Source organism: Pan troglodytes, chromosome 18 (genome assembly GCF_028858775.2).
Source record: "Pan troglodytes isolate AG18354 chromosome 18, NHGRI_mPanTro3-v2.0_pri, whole genome shotgun sequence".
NCBI classification, from domain to species: domain Eukaryota; kingdom Metazoa; phylum Chordata; class Mammalia; order Primates; family Hominidae; genus Pan; species Pan troglodytes.
In genome coordinates, this window is record NC_072416.2 from 18,417,518 (window position 1) to 18,436,268 (window position 18,751).

The 18,751-nt window shown below is 48.1% G+C and overlaps 1 protein-coding gene across 29 annotated transcripts in view; it reads left to right on the forward strand.

Annotated features, from left to right (window-relative positions):
* Positions 1 to 1,298: 1,298 nt before the first annotated feature.
* Positions 1,299 to 18,751, forward strand: part of ABCC1 (ATP binding cassette subfamily C member 1) — a 187,263-nt gene continuing 169,810 nt past the window's right edge. For 16 of the 29 annotated variants that reach the window (XM_016929514.4, XM_063796772.1, XM_016929517.4 and 13 more), the window contains exon 1: positions 1,525 to 1,724. In XM_016929514.4, the coding sequence (XP_016785003.1) occupies positions 1,677 to 1,724 (48 nt within the window). In that variant the 5' untranslated portion in view covers positions 1,525 to 1,676. Of the gene's footprint in view, positions 1,445 to 1,508; positions 1,725 to 18,751 lie in introns of those variants that run through there. The other 13 variants (XM_016929506.4, XM_016929515.4, XM_016929513.4 and 10 more) reach the window with 8 other exon arrangements.

The following is an 18,751-nucleotide window of genomic DNA, read 5'->3' on the forward strand; positions in this document are numbered from 1 at the left end:
CATCAGGCAGGAGATTAAGGAGGAGAGGAGAAAAGAAAGGCATCGCTGGTATCACAGTGAAATTTACACTCTGCGGCCTCGCCCTAGCTCCTCTGTCTCTACCTGTCTGCCTATGAAACAGTTCAAAAGTAATATGGCGCAATGGATGCTATTATAGACTTCCCACCTCCCTGGCTAGACTTCTTGGGTTCAAAGTTTGGCTTAATCACTTACCATCTAAATAATCCCTGACAATTTACTGTCTTTCTGGGCCTTAGTGGCCTCATCTGCAAAATGGGGATAATACTACTTCTTACCTCATGGGGTTGTGAGGATTGCACAAGTTAATTTGTGTAAATTGCTAAGAACACAGCCTTAGGAAGCCTTGTCACTGTGAATGCATATTAATTTTTTTATTATTATTTTTTGAGACAGAGTCTTGCTCTGTTGCCCAGGCTGGAGTGCAGTGGTGTGATCTAAGCTCATTTCAACCTCCGCCTCCCAGGTTCAAGTGATTCTCCTGTTTCAGCTTCTCAAGTAGCTGGGACTACAGGTGCCCGCCACCATGCCCGGCTAATTTTTGTGTTTTTAGTAGAGACAGGGTTTTGCTATGTTGGCTAGGCTGGTCTTGAACTCCTGACCTTATGTGATCGGCCCGCCTGGGCTTCCCAAAGTGCTTGATTACAAGCATGAGCCACCATGCCTGGCCTATGATTATCATGTCTCCAGGCTTCAGTTTCCTTACCTCTGAGGTGAGGATCAATAACCTGGTTATTTCTAAGTGATGCTTAAAGAGGTTGGGAAGAAGCAAAGGCGCTCTGCACACAGGTGAGGTCAACAGCTGTTAGTGATGGAGACTGGCGCCGTCTGGGTCATCAGTGCTCTGGAATCAGGCTGCTCACGGGTTTGAATCTCACTTCCACTTTCACTCCTTATTAACTGTGTGACCTCGGGCAAGTCACTTCGCCTCTCTGAACCTCAGTTTCCCCATCTGTAAAAGGTAGGTGAATAACAGTATTCACCTCCTTCTGTGTGACTCAGCTTTGGAGTCAGCGGACCGGGTTCAAATCCCAGCCCTGCAAGTGATTAGCCAGGTGACGCTGGGCAGAGGGAATCACTCAACCTCTCTGCACCTGGGTTTCTTCCTTCATGAAAGTGGAGACTTTACAGGATGAAATGAGGGCACAGTTAAGGCGCCCGGTACACTCCAGGCAGGTAGGGGGCTCCGTTCACGTTATTTTCCCCTGGTGACGGATACTGTCCTTAAACAGGATTTGAAAAGTGGTCGCAGGGTGTGTGGCCCCAAAGATCCCAGGCGCTTCCGGAAGGCGAGCCAACGCTCCCCAGGCCCGTCCGCGAGCGGGTGGGCCTAGGCCTTGGAGGATCTGGGGTGGGGGTGGCGCGGGGTCCAGGCCCGGGGCGCCGAGAGGTGGCTGGTCCGGCTGCCCACGCCAAGACGCGCGAGGTGAGCGGGCGCCGGGGCGGGGCGGGGTGGGGCGGGGCCGCCGCATCCCCGTGACGCGCGGGCCAACCAGGCGGCGTTGCGGCCCCGGCTCCCTGCGCCGCCGCCGCCGCCGCCAGAGCTAGCGCCAGCAGCCGGGCCCGATCACCCGCCGCCCGGTGCCCGCCGCCGCCCGCGCCAGCAACCGGGCCCGATCACCCGCCGCCCGGTGCCCGCCGCCGCCCGCGCCACCGGCATGGCGCTCCGGGGCTTCTGCAGCGCCGATGGCTCCGACCCGCTCTGGGTACGTGCCGGGGGCCGCGTGAGGCCGGCGGGACGGAGGGAGGCCGGCGGGGAGGGAAAGCACCGGGCCCGCAGCCGCCCGGGGCACCCCGCTCCCCGCTCTGCTGCCGGCCTGGGGGGCCCGGGACCCTCACATCGCCCGCGGCCCAGCCCCTTTCGGGGGTGCAAGGCATGGGGGAAACTTGGGTGACTCAGTGTCTGCGGAGCAGAGCGTGGGGGGCCGCGTGCCCAGCCCTGGGGTTTTGGAGGGTCGGGTCGGGTCAGAGCCGCCGTGAGGAGGCGTTCCTGTTTTGGGGTTCCCGTCTGTAAAAACAACCTTCCAGGGAAGGGGACGCTAGAGATGGGGGGCGGGAAGAGGGGTGTCTCCCTGCTTCTGTTTTCCCATCTTTTTTGTGGTTAGGGTCCCCCCTTTTCACGAAAAATACTCCGTGACCAACGGGGTGAGCTGGGGAGGGGCTTAGATTGTAGAAAGGGACTTTCATTGTCTCCCCAAAGTTGTCGTACAAGCCACATTACTCTTCTGTGGTTACCTAGCTTTGTTTTTTTTTGTTCTTTCTACTTAAATACTGCGGGGGAAGTTTGGGGGAACCAGGGAAGAAGGGGGATGTTCACCCTTGATGTGCCCTACCTGACCCTCGGCTCGGGGTAGACTTGGGGTGCAGCTGAGGACGCCCAGGACCCTGGTAGCTGTGGTCCTGCCCTCCCTTCCCTGCAACACGTGGAGCTCCTCTCTGGGGATGCCCCTTAGATTTAACCCCGGCAAGTTTTCTTCTGTAACGTGGCCTGCGGAGCCTGACTGGGTGTCTGGAGTCCACTTGCTGTGGTTTAAGCCCCAGTCTTTTGGGCTTCAGCTTCTCCGTAATGCGATTTGCCTCTTTGTTCCAGGAAGGAAGGCACTTCTGTCTCGTGCTGTCTTGATTGTTGGTGAACGCAGTAGGCAAATCTGGACACGACTGTTTCTCTCTCCTCTTTTGTTTAGGAATCAGGAGAAACAGCCTTGGTTCTTAGGAGCTGGTGATCAGCTTCCAAAAATACTTTCTTGTCCTGTTTTGCCGGCCTTTCCTCGAGGGTTGCATTTGGAGTGTTGAAAAGTCATCCTCCAGGGCCCCATTGGAGGGTTTGGTTTTGTTTGTTTGTTTTTTTAGTAGGGTATCATTGTGTTTAATAACCTACCACACTTTGATATGTCTCCCATTTTAAGCCAGTGGGGTTGGAGAGTGACCCCAGGGGTGGAAATAGAACACAGACTTTGCCTTGAGGGTCTGGGGGTGATTGGAGCCTCTTTGCAGATGGACTTTCTTTAGCAGGGGAAAACCTGTGGCTTCCTTGTTGCCAGGTGTAGTAACAGCAAGATTATTTTTTGCAAAGATTCACATGGTGATCTGGGTTCGTGTTGCTGTGAATTCCAGAATATTCTCTTGTTTATTTTCTTCTCCTGAATTGAGGAGGGGGCAAAACAGGGTGAACATCCATGAGGTTTTGTATCAGGACGTATTTTATTGATGGCAATTGGTAGTTGATGGCTAATGAGTATGTTTGGGGGGCGCTTTGTTTATCTTAAGAAACTCATTCACGAAGTCCAGTTGTAATATTTTTTTAAATTTTAATTTTCTTTTTTATTTTTATTTTTTCTTTCGTTAAGGACTTTCTGCCACAGAAATTGCCAGGTGGTTGGGTTTTGCTTGGGGGTAATTGTAGGTGATCTCTGCCTCTGGTAGGTACCCCATCCCCGTGTTTGACCTTGCGTATTTCTGCTGTCTGGATTCCAAGACTTGTGGGAGGTGCCCTGGAACCAGAATTTGAGAGGAGGCAACTGGGGCCTGAGTGGGAAAATTGAAATATAATTAACTGAAAGCTAGAAAGTAGGTAGTTGTTGCTTTTTTCTTTTCTTTTTTTTTTCTTTTTCTTTTTTGAGACAGAGTCTTGCTCTGTCACCCAGGCTGGAGTGCAGTGGCACGATCTCAGCTTACCGCAATCTCTGCCTCCCCGGCTCAAGTGGTCCTCCTAACTCAGCCTCCCAAGTACCTGGGACTATAGGCGTGTGCCACCACGCCCAGCTAATTTTTGTATTTTTTATAGAGACAGATTCGCACTATATTGCCCAGGCTGGTCTCATACTCCTGGACTCAAGCGATCCTCCTGCCTTGGCCTCCAAAAGTGTTGAGATTACAGGCATGGGCCTCTGTGCCCAGCTGTTTTTGTGTTTTTCAAGGTAGTGTGTCCGAGGCCAGGAGCGACTGGCCTCCCAGGCAGTCAGATAACTGTGTGACCTTGAGCAAGCCACTTTCCCTCTGTGTGCCTCACTTTCCTCGTCTCTAAAATTGGACAGGAGCCAAAAATGTGGCAGCCTTCTTGGGTTGTTGCGAAGGGTCAGTGAGTTAATCTTGTAAGTGGCTCAGCTTGTGCCCTGCACGGAGATAAACAGTGGTTAGTATTAAATATTATTTTTTCCAAAGATGAAGTTGTGTGTTTTAAGCTCCTTGTTCTTCCTTTGGATTCCCCTTTTCTTCAGCTGGTGGAGATGGGATTGGGCTGTGAAAATGCAGTGAGGCACTCGTGCCTGGCTCCTGTTGTGACCAAGGTCATGTGCTTAGAAGTCAAGGTTAGTGGGCCTCGCGTGACTCTGTCAGAGCTTTGTTTCTGGGCTACTGTCTGCCTCTGAGCCGCAGGAAATGTCCAGAAAACCCAGAAGATGGAAATGGCCCATGATAAGTGTTCTGTTGACCTTTACTCAGACAGATGCTCTGGGAAGAGAAAAGGAGAACTTTGCTATCAAAACGGAAAATAGGGCCTGAGGACAGGTCACAGCAGCCCTTGGCTTTCTTTTCTCATGGGGGTGGGACTGGTAGGAGGCGCTGCTTTGTGGTTGATATTGGAATGATGGTTGGAAAAATGGGCCTGGGACTTTTTGTGAGTTCATCAAAAAAAAAAAAAAAAAAAAAAAAAAAAAAAAGAAGCAGGCCTGGTGCAGTGGCTCACGCCTGTAATCGCAGCACTTTGGGAGGCTGAGGCAGGCGGATTGCTTGAGGTCAGGAGTTCGAGACCAGCCTAGGCAACATGGATTGACCCCGTCTCTACTAATAATACCAAAAAAAAAAACAAAAAAAACAAACAGCCGGGCATGGTGGTGTGGCACCTGTGGTCCCAGCTACTAGGGAGGCTGAGGCACTAGAATCACTTGAAGGCTGTGGGGGTGGAGGTTGCAATGAGCTGAGATCATGGTCACTGCACTCCAGTCTGGGCCACAGACTGAGACCCTGTCTCAAAAAAAAGAGGGCCAGGTGTAGTAGCTCATGCCTGTAATCCCAGCACTTTGGGAGGCCAAGGCAGGCGGATCACCTGAGGTCAGGGGTTCAAGACCAGCCTGACAAACATGGCAAAACCCCATCTCTACTAAAAATACAAAAATTAGCTGGGCCTGGTGATTCACGCCTGTAATTCCAGCTACTTGGGAGGCTGAGGCAGGAGAATTGCTTGAACCTGGGAAGAGGTTGCAGTGAGCTGAGATCACATCACTGCACTCCAACCTGGGTGACAGAGAGACTGTCTCAAAAGAAAAAAAAAAAATTGTGTTTCAGGCCCTGTGTGGAAAAATTGGAAATTATGGAAAAGCAGAGAAAACTTGGTATTAAGCAGTATAGTGTGGTGGCTCAGAGCAAATTCGCCTCTGCTGCTGAGGCAGGTTACTTCATCTCTCCGTGCCTCAGTTTCCCTATGTGGGATAACGTAGTACCTAGTGAATAGTGGTGACTTGAGGAATAAGTGAGTTAATCCTTAGCAAGGACTTAAAATGTTGCTGCTTGGCACACAGCGCTCAGTAAAGATGAGTGGTCGTTGCCACCTGGAATTCTCCAGTTAATTTTTGCTGTTGCACCAACTGCCACTGGAGAAGACCAGAAGGAAGCTGCAGCTGTGTGTCACCGTCGATGGAGTGAGCTGGTCCCAGGGTTGATGTGCACCTCTGAGATGCTCTGTGGCATCCACCAACTCAGTAACCCCCTGAATATCTGACTTAGCCGCCAAGGAAGAATATCTTAGAAGCTATTAGGAATTCCTCTTGGGGCTAGGTCTGGGCCTTGGAGTCAGTCTGATCCCTGGTTTAATTCTTCCCCTTGGCTCAACAGCAGTCTACGACGAGCCAATTTTTTCCCCTCCTCCAAGTGTGGCTTTGGTTTTCAAATCCATCCCTTAGCCTTCTCCTACTTCCTCTGTTTTCCCCTCCCCACCCTTTTTTTTTTTTTTTTTGAGATGGTGTCTTGCTGTGTCGCCCAGGCTAGGGTTCAGTGGTGTGATCTCGGTTCACTACAACCTCTGCCTGCTGCGTTCACATGATTCCCCTCCTGAGTAGCTGGGATTACAGGCGCACAGCCACCGTGCCTGGCTAAGTTTTGTATTTTTACAAAACTTTACAAAACCCCCGTAGAGACGGGGTTTCATCATGTTGGCCAGGCTGGTCTTGAACTCCTGACCTCAAGTGGTCAACCTGCCTCAGCCTCCCAAAGTGTTGGGGATTACAAGCGTGAGCCACCGCGCTCAGCCTGTTTTCCCCCTTTTTGGCTGTCCCTCCTTCCAGACCCTTCCTCTCTCCCTTCCTTACGGAGTGTTAGAGTGGAAAGGGATGTCAGATCTTGGGGGGCCATCCTCTCCACCCACCCCATTTCGTGGATGTGGACACTGAGGTCCAGGATGGTGACATGACAGGGTGCAAGGTGGCAAGGTGAATGGCTTTGGGAGGAGATGAGGGTGACCCGGGAGAGGCCTGGGCAGGAGTGGACTCAGGGTTCCTGGTCCAAATGGGTTCGTGATTCAGGCCAATCAGGAGCGGATTCAGGGTTCCTTGGCCAAATGGAGCCACTGCAGCCACCAGGGGCCTTGCAGAAGGCAGCTGCAGCCGGTCCCTTTGGCCAAGACTCTCCTGAAGGGTCGTGTTCTCTTTCTCTGAGGACAAGCTCCGTTTGTGATAGCCTGGAGGGGGTGCCTCGCCTTTGGGACCTGGTGGTAGATGGGGGGGAAAAAAACCTTTTCTGTTTGTGGACACAACTTTTAGGAACTGATGTCTCTATGTGGGTGTCTCCCACTGACCATGTTCCTAAAGAACGTGAGCTTCCTCTTCCCATGTCAGTCTCCAGCTTTGACTTCTCTTTTTCTCCTCCCATTCCTATCACATCTGTCAGCAAATCGTGTTGCCCGTTGCCTCAAACGGGCTGCTTTTCATGGCTTCCCCGACTTCCACTCTGGCTCGAGTCATCGTTGGCCAATTTCTGGATGTGAACAGTCACCTCAGTCCAGGCGCCGTGGCTCATGCCTGTAATCCTGTCACCCAGGCTGGAGTGCAGTAGTGGAATCTCGGCTCACTGCAACCTCTGCCTCCCGGGTTCCAGTGATTCTGCTGCCTCAGCTTCCCGAGTAGCTGGGATTGCAGGCCCGCACTGCCACACACGGCTTATTTTTGTATTTTTAGTAGAGATGGGGTTTCTCCATATTGGCCAGGCTGGTCTTGAATTCCTGAACTCAAGTGGATCACTTGAGTTCCTCAGCCTCCCAAAGTACTGGGATTATAGGCATGAGCCACCATGCCTGGCCTGTTGCCTTTTTAAAATTGTGCTTCCTCACACCTGGTCTGCTTCTCGCATGGATGGAACCCACTTTGGCATCTGTTGGTATCTGAGTTGGCATCTCCTGCTTTGCAGGCCAACCTTGAAGTTAGCATCTGATTGGTATGTTGGCTTCAGATTTTCATGGTGAAGTAAGGCCTAGCTTTGATGATCAGCTCTTAGTGTGGTCAGTACAACTCCAGCTCGTGAAAACTCGCCCAAACATTTTGCCAAAATTAATTAATGGCCAGACATCCTGAGGCAAGCTTCCCCCAGCTTAGCAAGAAAACTGGGATAGGGCAGCATCCCTGTGGGTGGAGTGGTGCTGCGGACCTGCACTTACCTCTTAGAGGCTGAATGGTTGAACGGGGCCCTTTGAGGAAGCTGTATTTTGCGGGTGGGGACATGGAGCACAGTTGCTCAGTGTAGGCCCTGTTGACATGTAGGCCACATCATTCTTTGTGGCCTGGTTGCTGTTCTGTGCAGCGTAGTCTTAGCCCCAAACCTGGCCTCTACCCCCTAGTAGATGCTGGTAGCACCTCCTCTTGTTGTGACAACCGAAAATGCCTCTAGATGTTTCCCTATGTTCCCTGGGGTGTGAAATCACACAGCCACTGGTGTGGAGGAATATGGGGGAGAAACATGGAGCAAGACCTTCCTCCTCATCCTGCGTTTCCCTAGGAGGTTGTGGGTTGTTGAAATTCTAGTGTAATTGGCTTACTGGGGTTGCCTTGGAGAAGCTTAATGAGACGTTAAGGAGGTTAAACTCCAATTAGCTAGAGAAGAAACTTGCCGCAGTTTCTTTTTTACTGAGGGCTGTGTCTTTTTACCTTTTTCCATTTTCCCAGTTGGAGTTGTGATAGTTCATTCTCCCCTGGGAAAACAAAAATGGCTTTCTTTTTCTTTTTCTTTCTTTTTTCTTTTGAGACAGGGTCTCCCTCTGTCACCCAGGCTGGAGTGCAGTGGCACAATCATAGCTCACTGCAGCCTCGACCTCCTGGGCTGAAGCTATCTTCCCACCTTAGCCTCCCAGGTAGCTGGGACCAGAGGTGCACACCACCATACCCGGCTAATTTTTGTATTTTTTGTAGAGTCAGGGTCTCACCATATTGCCCAGGCTTGTCTCAAACTCCTGGGCTCAAGCGATCCTCCTGCCTCGGCCTCCCAAAGTGCTGGGATTACAGGCGTGAGCCACCATGCCTAGCCGAAAATGGCTTTCTTGAGAGATCAGCTTTGAAGCGCTACTCCTTCATTTTAAAGTGCCCCAGGAGAAGTGGACGATTACAAAGTTGAGATTCCACTTAAGTGTCCCCTTAGTTTAACTGTGGGATTCATCTCCTGGGGAGGTTGCCAGGTTCTGGAAAGTGGGTGTTAATGACCAGGGAGGGTGCCCCTAGGCTAGCATCCTGTAACCCTCAGGAATTGAGATTTTTATGGAGGTTTTCTCTTCCTCTCTGTGAGTTTTCTCTCTGAGAAACCTGTCTAGGGAGGGAGGCTCTAGGCTAGCATCCTGTAACCCTCAAGTAGTAATTGAGATTTTTATGGAGCTTTTATCTTCCTCTCTGTGAGTTTTCTCTCTGAGGAACCTCAGTCTACCTTTTACTGGCCTCCTAGGTAATACTTGTTTGGAGAATATGTGTGATGTCTAAGTCTTCCCAGTACAAGAAATTTGTGTGGTGTTTGATTGATTGATGGATGGAGTCTTGTTCTGTCGCCCTAGCTGATTGTACCACTGCACTGCAGTCTCGACCTCCCAGGCCAAGTGACCCTCCCAACTCACCCTCCCAAGTAGCTGGGACTACAGGCATGCACCAGCACACCCGGCTAATTTTTGTATTTTTTTTTTGTAGAGATGGGGTTTCACTATGTTGCCCAGTTTGGTCTTGAACTCTTGAGCTCAAGCAGTCTCCCAGAGTGCTGGGATTACAGGTGTGAGCCACCACACCCAGCCTTATGTGGTCTTTGATACCCCTGGGTTCATTGTGTTGTTCTTCCCACACTGGTTTTCATTCATTCATTTATTCAGTCATTATTAATTGAGCAGCTACTATGTGCTGCTGCTGCTCTAGGCACTGAGGATACAACAGTGAACAGGACAGACCAGGCCCATGTTCTCATGGGGTTTACACTGAGGGTGACGGAAATGATTTCAGATGCTGGCAAATGCTGCAAAGACTTGAACCGGGAAAAACTGGGTGAGGTGCAAACTACTACGGAGGGATGTCCACAGAAGGCCTTTCGGAGGCGGTGAGGTTTGACCTCAGAGCTCAGTGGCAAAGCTGGCCATGCAAGGATGTGTGGGGGAAGGGAGTCCCAGAGTGGGAAGAGAATGTGCATAGGCCTTGAGGAAGATCATGGTGTGGTTAAAGTATTGAGGAGTTTAACTCAAAGGAACTGCAGAGCCCATCTAATAAAAATCTCGCCTGGAGCATTCAGCAAAATGCATAAAGCACTAACACAATGGCTTGTGGTCCTGGAATTTCCAGGGAAGGCACTTACAAGCTTGAGAAGGCACTTACCAGCTCAGCAAGGAAGTAGAGCAATGCATGGTCCCTGGCAGAAGCAAGAACCTTCTGATCTGTTTATGTTTGAATGAATCTCAGGTTTTGTTTGTTTGTTTGTTTGTTTTTTTAAATAGATGGGGGTCTTGCCATGCTGCTTAGGCTGGTCTCGAACTCCTGGGCTCAAGCAATCCACCCACCTTGGCCCTTCCATGTGCTGGGATTACAGGCATGAGGCACTACGCCCTGCTGAATCTCAGGTCTTAAAAATTCAGTTTCTATTGTTTTATGAGTCTCTTCTCTTTCTCAGAACCTTCACTGAAACGTTTGTGATCAAGACTAACTTGGGTTTCCCCACTCCCCACTTGCCTTTGATTCTCCGCCAAAGGCTTGTTCGTAAGATGATGAGGTACTTTTTTCCTGTGGTTAAGAGGACTTTCTATAGGTTGCTAGAAAACTCTTCTTTTAAAACAAGATGTTGTTGAATTGATCTGGCTGATTGCAGGAGGAAGATCTTGTACTGCAACTTTGTTGATGATGCTAATACTTTAAGGTGAATATTCTAGAAGAATATAAAGGGAAAAGTAAAAGTTTTAGTATGTTCCCACCCTGCCCTTTGTTCCCAGAAGTAGCCGTTATTGATGATGGTTGTTGATGATAGTTTCTTGGGTGTTTTTCGAGAAAAGTTTCAAGTATGTGCAAATGTATATGCAAGAACGTGTTCGTTTGTGTGTATATGTTTACATATTCATTTTTTCCCTCCCTAGTTGGGTATTTTAAATATTGTTTTGTCTCTTGTTCTCTTCACTTAACCAGTGTTGATTTTCTTGCCATTTTAAGCCCATGCAAATTGAAAGTAAAAGCCAATCAAATCCACTTTTTTTTGTTTTTTAACAAGCCACGCATTTGCCTGTTAAATGGCTGAGCCATGTATTCACCCAGTCCCCTCTTGGTGTCTATCAAGGTCATTCCCAGTTCCTGGTTTCTTGCTGTGATAAGCAGTGCTGCATTGAAGGCACATGTATGCAAATATATGTAAATGATTCAGCAGAATAAATTTTCCCACAGGAAATTGCTAGGTTGACAGTACGTGCATTTTGAAATTTGATAGTTAATTGTCAGGTTACTGCAGCAGTTTATACTCCCACTAATGGGCCCACCAGCACTTATTAAGCACCTGTTGTTTTCCTGCCATATCAGAAAAATTGAGCAAGCTGGGAAGTGATCAGGCCCATGTTGCTTGGCTGTGTGTGAGAGGGCTTTGCCCAGTTAAGTTAAACCTTACATTCCAGAGGTCAGGAGATCAAAGCAGAAGTGTGCTTTGGTTTTGTTCAGTTTTTTAAAAGATGTGTTTAAATTTTAAACATTTTTGGACTTACTTTAAAAATTGCTTTTAAATCAATAATTTAACAATGTGTGAAAACATTACTGATAATCTCACCATGCTAATGTCACTCTGATTTTTACACCTAAACTAATTTAATTGCAGAGTTTTCTGATCACAAGTGACATGTGTTCCATATGACAGAACAAACAATACAAAGATATTTAAGTAAAGCCTGAACATGGTACTGATATTAGTTTGTTCATGCTGCTATGAAAAAATACCTGAGACTGGGTAGTTTATAAAGGAAAGAGGTTTAATTGACTCACAGTTCTGCATGGCTGGGGAGGCCTCAGGAAACTTAAAATGATGGTGGAAAGGAAAGCAAACATGTCCTTCTTCACATGGTGGCAGGAGACAGAAGTGCAGAGTAAAGAGGAGAAAAGCCCGTATAAAACCATCAGATCTTCTGAGGACTCACTATCAGGAGAACAGCATGGGGGAACCGCTCCCATGATCTAATCACCTCCCGTGAGGTCCCTCCACCAACACGTGGGGATTACAATTAAGATGACAATTCAAGATGAGATTTGTGCGGGGACACAGAGCCGTGCCATATCATTCTGCCCCTGGCCCCTCCCAAATCTCATCTTTCTCATATTTCAAAACACAATTATGCCTTCCCAACAGTTCCCCAAAGTCTTAACTCATTTCAGCATTAACTCAAAAGTCTATGTCCAAAATCTCATCTGAGACAAAATCTAGTCTCTTCCACCTATGAGCCTGTAAAATCAAAAGAAGTTAGTTACTTCCTAGATACAATGGGGGTACAGGCATTGGGTAAATACACCCGTTTGAAATGGGAGAAATTGGCCAAAACAAAGGGGCTGCAGGCCCCATGCAAGTCTGAAATCCAATAGGCCAGTCATAAAACTTTCAAGTTCCTTAATTATCTCCTTTGACTCCATGTCTCACATCCAGGTCACACTGTTGCAAGAGGTGGGCTTCCACGGCCTTGGGCAGCTCTGCCCCTGTGGCTTTGCAGGGTATAGTCCCGCTCCTGGCTGCTTTCACAGGTTGGCGTTGAGTGTCTCCGTCTTTTCCAGGCACACGATGTAGCTGCAGGTGGATCTACCATTCTGGGTTCTGGATGGTGGCCCTTTTCTCACAGCTCCATTAGGCAGTACCCCAGTGGGGACTCTGTGTGGGGGCTCTGACCCCATATTTCCCTTCTTTACTGCATTAGTAGAGGTTCTCCATAAAAGCTCCACCCCTGCAGCAAACTTCTGGCTGGACATCCAGGCATTTGCATACATCCTCTGAAATCTAGGTGGAGGTTTCCAAACCTCAATACTTTAGTTCTATGTACCCACAGGCTCAATACCACATGGAAGCTGCCGAGGCTTGGGGCTTGCACCCTCTGAAGGCACAGCCTGAGCTGTGTACCTTGGCCCCTCTTAGCCATGGCTGGAGTGGCTGGGCACCAAGTCCTAAGGCTGCACACATCAGGGGTGCCCTGGACCCAGCCCAGGAAACCGTTTTTCCCTCCTAGGCCTGTGATGGGAGGGGCTGCTGTGAAGGTTTGTGATATGCCCTGGAGACATTTTCCCCATTGTCTTGGAATTGGGCTCCTTGTTACTTTTGCAAGTTTCTGCAGCCGGCTTGAATTTCTCTTCAGAAAATGGGTTTTTCTTTTCACATTGTCAGACTGCAAATTTCCACACTTTTTTTTTTTTGAGATGGAGTCTCGCTCTGTTGCCCAGGCTAGAGTGCAATGGCATGATCTCGGCTCATTGCAACCTCTGCCTCCTGGGTTCAAGCAATTCTCCTGCCTCAGCCTCCCGAGTAGCTGGGATTACAGGCACCCACCATCATGCCTGGCTAATGTTTGTATTTTTGTAGAGACAGGATTTCACCATGTTGGCTAGACTGGTCTCGAATTCCTGACCTCAAGTGATCTGCCCACCTTGGCCTCCCAAAGTGCTGGGATTACAGACGTGAGCCACTGCGCCTGGCCAATTTCCACACTTTTATGCTCTGCTTCCTCTTGAATGCTTTGCTGCTTAGTAATTTCTTCCCCTAGATGCCCAAAATCTTCTCTCTCAAGTTCAAAGTTCACAGATCTCTAGGGCAGGGTCAAAATGCTGCCAGTCTCTTTGCTAAAGCATAGCAAGGATCAGGAGAACAGCATGGGGGAACCGTCCCCATGATCTAATCACTTCCCATGATGTTCCTTCCCTAATATGTGGGAATTCCAATTCAGATTACAATTCAAGATGGGATTTAGGTGGGGACACAGAGCCAGACCATATCAGTAATCTCTTGGGCTAACCAATAACCAATGTATTCTTGTATTTTTTCTTTGAAATTTTATAAATATTTATAAATTTAAATAACATTTAAATCAAAATGGATTATGTTGTAATCATTACTCTGCCAGGTTTTTTTTCTTTTTTTTAATTTTTAAATTTATTTTTTGTAGAGACAGGATCTCCCTATGTTACCCAGGCTGGTTTTGAACCCCTGGACTGAATCGATCCTCTGGCTTTGGCCTCCCAAAGTGCTGGGATCAAAGTTTGTTAATTTGATAGCTAAAATATATTTTCATCTGCATTTCAATTACAATTAGAAGCTATGCATCCTGCAACATATTTTCCAGCAATTTGTGTATTTTCAGTGTGTCTTTCTGAGTCCTTTTTGGGTATGCCTGGACTAGTTTGTCTTTTTCCTGTTAGTTTGTAAGGGCTCTTGTTATCATGGGACCTTTCCTCTTTGTCCATCACGTGTATTGTATAAATATTTTGTTACAGGCTATTGTTTTCCTATTGGCATATTGACATTTGAGTCTTGTTCTTACTAGTATGTAGTTTTGCAAGGTTGCATTTGTAGCTTGCATACTATTTTGTCTCCTATGTTTTTATTTACTGTAATAAGTATTTTCCCATGTACCCACGTAACCTTTTTAATTAAACCTATAAATGTCCAATCGATAGTTCCCTGTGTTGGTGGGCTATAATCACATAATTATTATCTGTGGTTTGACATTTGGGTTTTCTTTCTCCTTTTTTTTTTTATTATTATTTTTGAGACGGAGTCTTGTTCTGTCGCCCAGGCTGAAGTGCAGTGGTGCGACCTTGGCTCACTGCAAGCTCCGCCTCCCAGGTTCACGCCATTCTCCTGCCTCAGCCTCCCGAGTAGCTGGGACTACAGGCGCCTGCCACCACGCCTGGCTAATTTTTCTGTGTTTTTAGTAGAGACAGAGTTTCACCATGTTAGCCAGGATGGTCTTGATCTCCTGACCTTGTGATCTGCCCACTTCGGCCTCCCAAAGTGCTGGGATTACAGGCATGACCCACTGCGCCCAGCCTCTTTCTCCCTTTTTAATTTTTTTGAGACAGCATCTTATACCATCACCCAGGCTGGAGTGCATTGCGCAATCTTGGCTCCCTGTGACCTCTGCCTCCTGGATTCAGGTGATTCTCCTGCCTCAGCCGCTGGAGTAGCTGGGATTATACACGTGTACCATGATGCCTGATTAATTTTTGTATTTTCGGTAGAGATGGGGTTTCACCATGTTGGCCAGGCTGGTCTCGAACTCCTGACCTCAGGTGATCTGCCTCCCAACGTGCTGGGATTACAGGCGAGAGCCACCATACCCGGTCATTTTTATTTTTCTTTTAAAGAAAACACTGTCCTGAATACCACATGGGTAGAGTGCGTATTGGCTTATTTCCTTAGATGATGTTCTCAGGAGTGGAATGAATAACATGTGAAAAGGCTTCACTCTAGCCATTGTCTTATTTTCTAAAAGTGGGCTGGCCCAGCTCACCATTCTAGCAGGGTCTAAGGTTACTTACTGCTGTGGTTATTATTCAGAGTGGACAATGGTGCATATTAATGTCAGGCACAGCAGGGCACGGTGGCTCACGACTGTAATCCTAGCACTTTGGGAGGCCGAGGTGGGCGGATCACGAGGTCAGGAGTTGGAGACCAGCATGACCAACATGGTGAAACCCCGTCTCTACTAAAAATACAAAAATTAGCTGGGTGTGGTGGCAGGCACCTGTAATCTCAGCTACTCGGGAGGCTGAGGCGGGAGAATTGCTTGAACCCAGGAGGTGGAGGTGGCAGTGAACTGAGATTGTGCCACTGCACTCCAGCCTGGGTGACAGAGAGAGACTTTATCTTAAAAAAAAAAAAAAAAAAAAGTCAGGCTTTTCTAGGGTTCCTCCATCAGCCTTGTAAGGCTGGAGACCCGTGGCCAGGAAGAAAATTGGAGCTGTCTGGCACTGGGAAGGGTAACCCAGTAGTTATGATTAAGTTGGCTTATCTGCGAGCCCTTTGATAAGGCTTCACTAATTTACTAACCCAGGATCGCATGTTAGATCAGGATCTCTCTGAGTGCTGCAATTGTAGTTTGCTTTTCTCTCTCTCTCTCTTTTTTTTTTTTTTAAGAGACGGAGACTCACTCTGTTGCCCAGGCTGGAGTGCAGTGGTATGATCATGGCTCACTGCAGCCTTGAACTCCTGGCCTCAAGCGATCTTCCTGCCTTAGCCTCCTGAGTGTCTTGGATTATAGATGCTTGTCAACATGCCCAGCTAATTTTTAATTTTTTTAGAGATGAGGTCTTGCCCTGTCACCCAGGCTGGAGTGCAGTGGCATGAACATAGCCCACTGCAGCCTTAAACTTCTGGCCTCAAGCAGTTCTCCTGCCTCAGCCTTCCAAAGTGCTGGGATTACAGGTGGGCACCACTGTGCCTGGCCTGCAGTGGTTTAATAGGGCTCTTTCATCTTTAACTTTGGTCCCCTGCCCCCTGAGATCCGTGGAGTGAGCCGTTTGACGCTTGGTACTTGGGACAAAGCTGGCCTATGTCCAGTTCTCTGCATACTTGGTAGGGGAGTGTTTGGAGAAAAGGCTCACCTCTGAGTCACACCCTCTATATTCTCCAAAGGGCCATGGGGATGGGGTGGAGGAGGCTGGGGTGAAGAGATGTTGTAGCTCCAGAGAAAGCCAGGGAGGTGTATGCTGGGTGAAGAGGCCAAGTTCAGGAGCCTAGGTTTGAAAATCAGTATAGACGATTCAGGTTAATTCACCCTGTTGTTATAGAGCATCTGTCTGTAGGGTGGCCAGGTCTGGGTGAGTCTCTTGGACAAGATGGGTATCAGGTTTCAGCTCTGAAATTGGACTGATATGTGGGGAGATTCATTCTGCAGTTTTATTTGTAGTTTAGGTTTAAGAAAACTTGGACTGGGCACTGTTGCTGTCGTCTGATCCCAGCACTTTGTGATGCTGAAGTGGGAGGATCACTTGAGCCCAGGAGTTTGAGACCAGCCTGGGCAACAGAAAGACCCCATCTCTACAAAATAATAATAATAATAATAATTATTATTATTATTAGCTGGGCATGATGGCACATGCCTGTAGTCCCAGCTACTCAGGAGGCTGAGGCGGGAGGATTGCTTGATCCTGGGAGGTTGAGCTGCGGTGAGCTATGATTGCACCACTGAACTCCAGCCTGGACAACAGCATGACACTGTCTCCAAAAAAATAAAAAAAAAGAAAACTTGTTTAACTACCTAAATCATAGCATTTGTGTGAAGCCAGACGATCACAACTCTGAGAACTGCTGACATATACATATTTTGGAAGTTCCAGGTTTTCTGTTACTATAAACATGGTAGAGATTGAATTTCTTAAAGGGACTTCTTTTCTCCTACTCTTTCTCTTGTCTGATGTTATAAGGGGTACAGTACAGAATGAAAACAGTGCAGAAATGAGTGAAACATGAAAATCCCTTCTAGAGGTAATTTTTTATTATTATTTTTTTGAGGCAGAGTCTTGCTCCGTCGCCCAGTCTGGAGTACAGTGATCTCGGCTCACGGCAACCTCCACCTCCCAAGTTCAAGTGATTCTCCTGCCTCAGCCTCCCGAGTAGCTGGGGTTATAGGTGTGTACCATGCACCACCATGCCCGGCTAATTTTTGTATTTTTAGTAGAGACAGGGTTTGCTGTGTTAGCCTGGCTGGTCTCGAATTCCTGACCTCAGGTGATCCGCCCACCTCGGCCTCCCAAAGTCCTGGGATTACCGGGGTGAGCCACCATGGCCGGCCTCTTCTAGAGACAATCTTATTGGCAAGTTGATGTTTTTAATTTTCAACCTCTCTTCTCCACAGATCCTAAAGATACAGTAATTTTTTTTTTGAGACACATTCTTGCTGTATTACCGAGGCTGGAGTGCAGGTGGCGTGATCTCTGCTCACTGCAGCCTCCACCTGCCGAGTAGCTAGGACTGCAGGCATGCACCACTATCTAGCTAATTTTTGTATTTTTAGTAGGGATGGGGTTTTACCATTTTGGCCAGGCTGGTCTCAAACTCATGACCTCAAGTGATCCACCTGCCGCAGCCTCCAAAAGTGCCGGGATTACAGGTCTAAGCCACCGTGCCCAGCCATAAATACATGGTATTTTTTAAGAACAAAAACGGGATTCTAGAAAAACATATATATGTGTATTTTGAGACAGGATCTCCTCTGTTGCTCAGGGTGGAGTGCAGGGGCAGGATCATGGCCCACTGCAGCCATGACCTCTCAAGCTCAAGCAATCCTCCCACCTTAGCCTCTGGAGTAGCTGGGACCACAGGTGCCCACCACCATGCCCAGCTAATATTTTTTCTTTTTGTTTTGTATTGAAAACAGTCAGCCAGGTGTGGTGGCTCACACCTGTAATCTCAGTACGTTGAGAGGCTGAGGTGGGCAGATCACTTGAGGTCAGTAGTTCAAGGCCAGGCTGTCCAACATGGTGAAACTCCATCTCTACTAAAAATACAAAAATTAACTGTGGTGGCGCTTGCCTATAATCCCAGCTACTGGGAAGGGGGAGGCATAAGGATCACTTGAACCTGGGAGGAGGAGGTTGTAGAGAGCCAAGATGATGGCACTGCACTCCAGCCTGGGCAACAGAGCAAGACTCTGTCTCAGAAAAACAAAACAAAACATATAGTCTTTATTTTTTTGTTTGCGTGGGCTGGTGCATCTTGATTATGATGCATTTTTGTTAACTGATATTTAATTGCAGATGAAATGTAACATGGATCTGAGTAATTGCTGATAATTGTTTCCTCTTTAGGCAGCTGGTCATAGTCTTTTTTTTTTTTTCTTTTTTTTTCTTTTTAAGAGAGTTTCTGTCTTGTTGCCCAGACTGGAGCGCAGTAGCGTGATCTCGGCTCACTGCAACCTCCTTCGCCAGGGTTCGAGTGATTCTCCTGCCTCAGCCCCCCGAGTAGCTGGGATTACAGGCATGTGCCACCATGCCTGGCTACTTTTTGTATTTTTAGTAGAGACGGGTTTTGCCATGTTGGCCAGGCTGGTCTCAAACTCCTGACCTCAGGTGATCCCCCTGCCTCTGCCTCCCAAAGTGCTGAGATTACAGGCTTGAGCCACTGCTCCCAGCCCATAGTCTTTTTTTTTTTTTTAAAACCTCTGTGTACAGGTGGGTCCTGGGGAAATTCGAGGCAAGACTTGGGTGAGTGGGTATCTTAGACCCTCTTAGGAGCTCTTTGCAGGAGGTAGAATCTCCGAGGGTCAGTGCCCATGAATGGGTCCCATGGC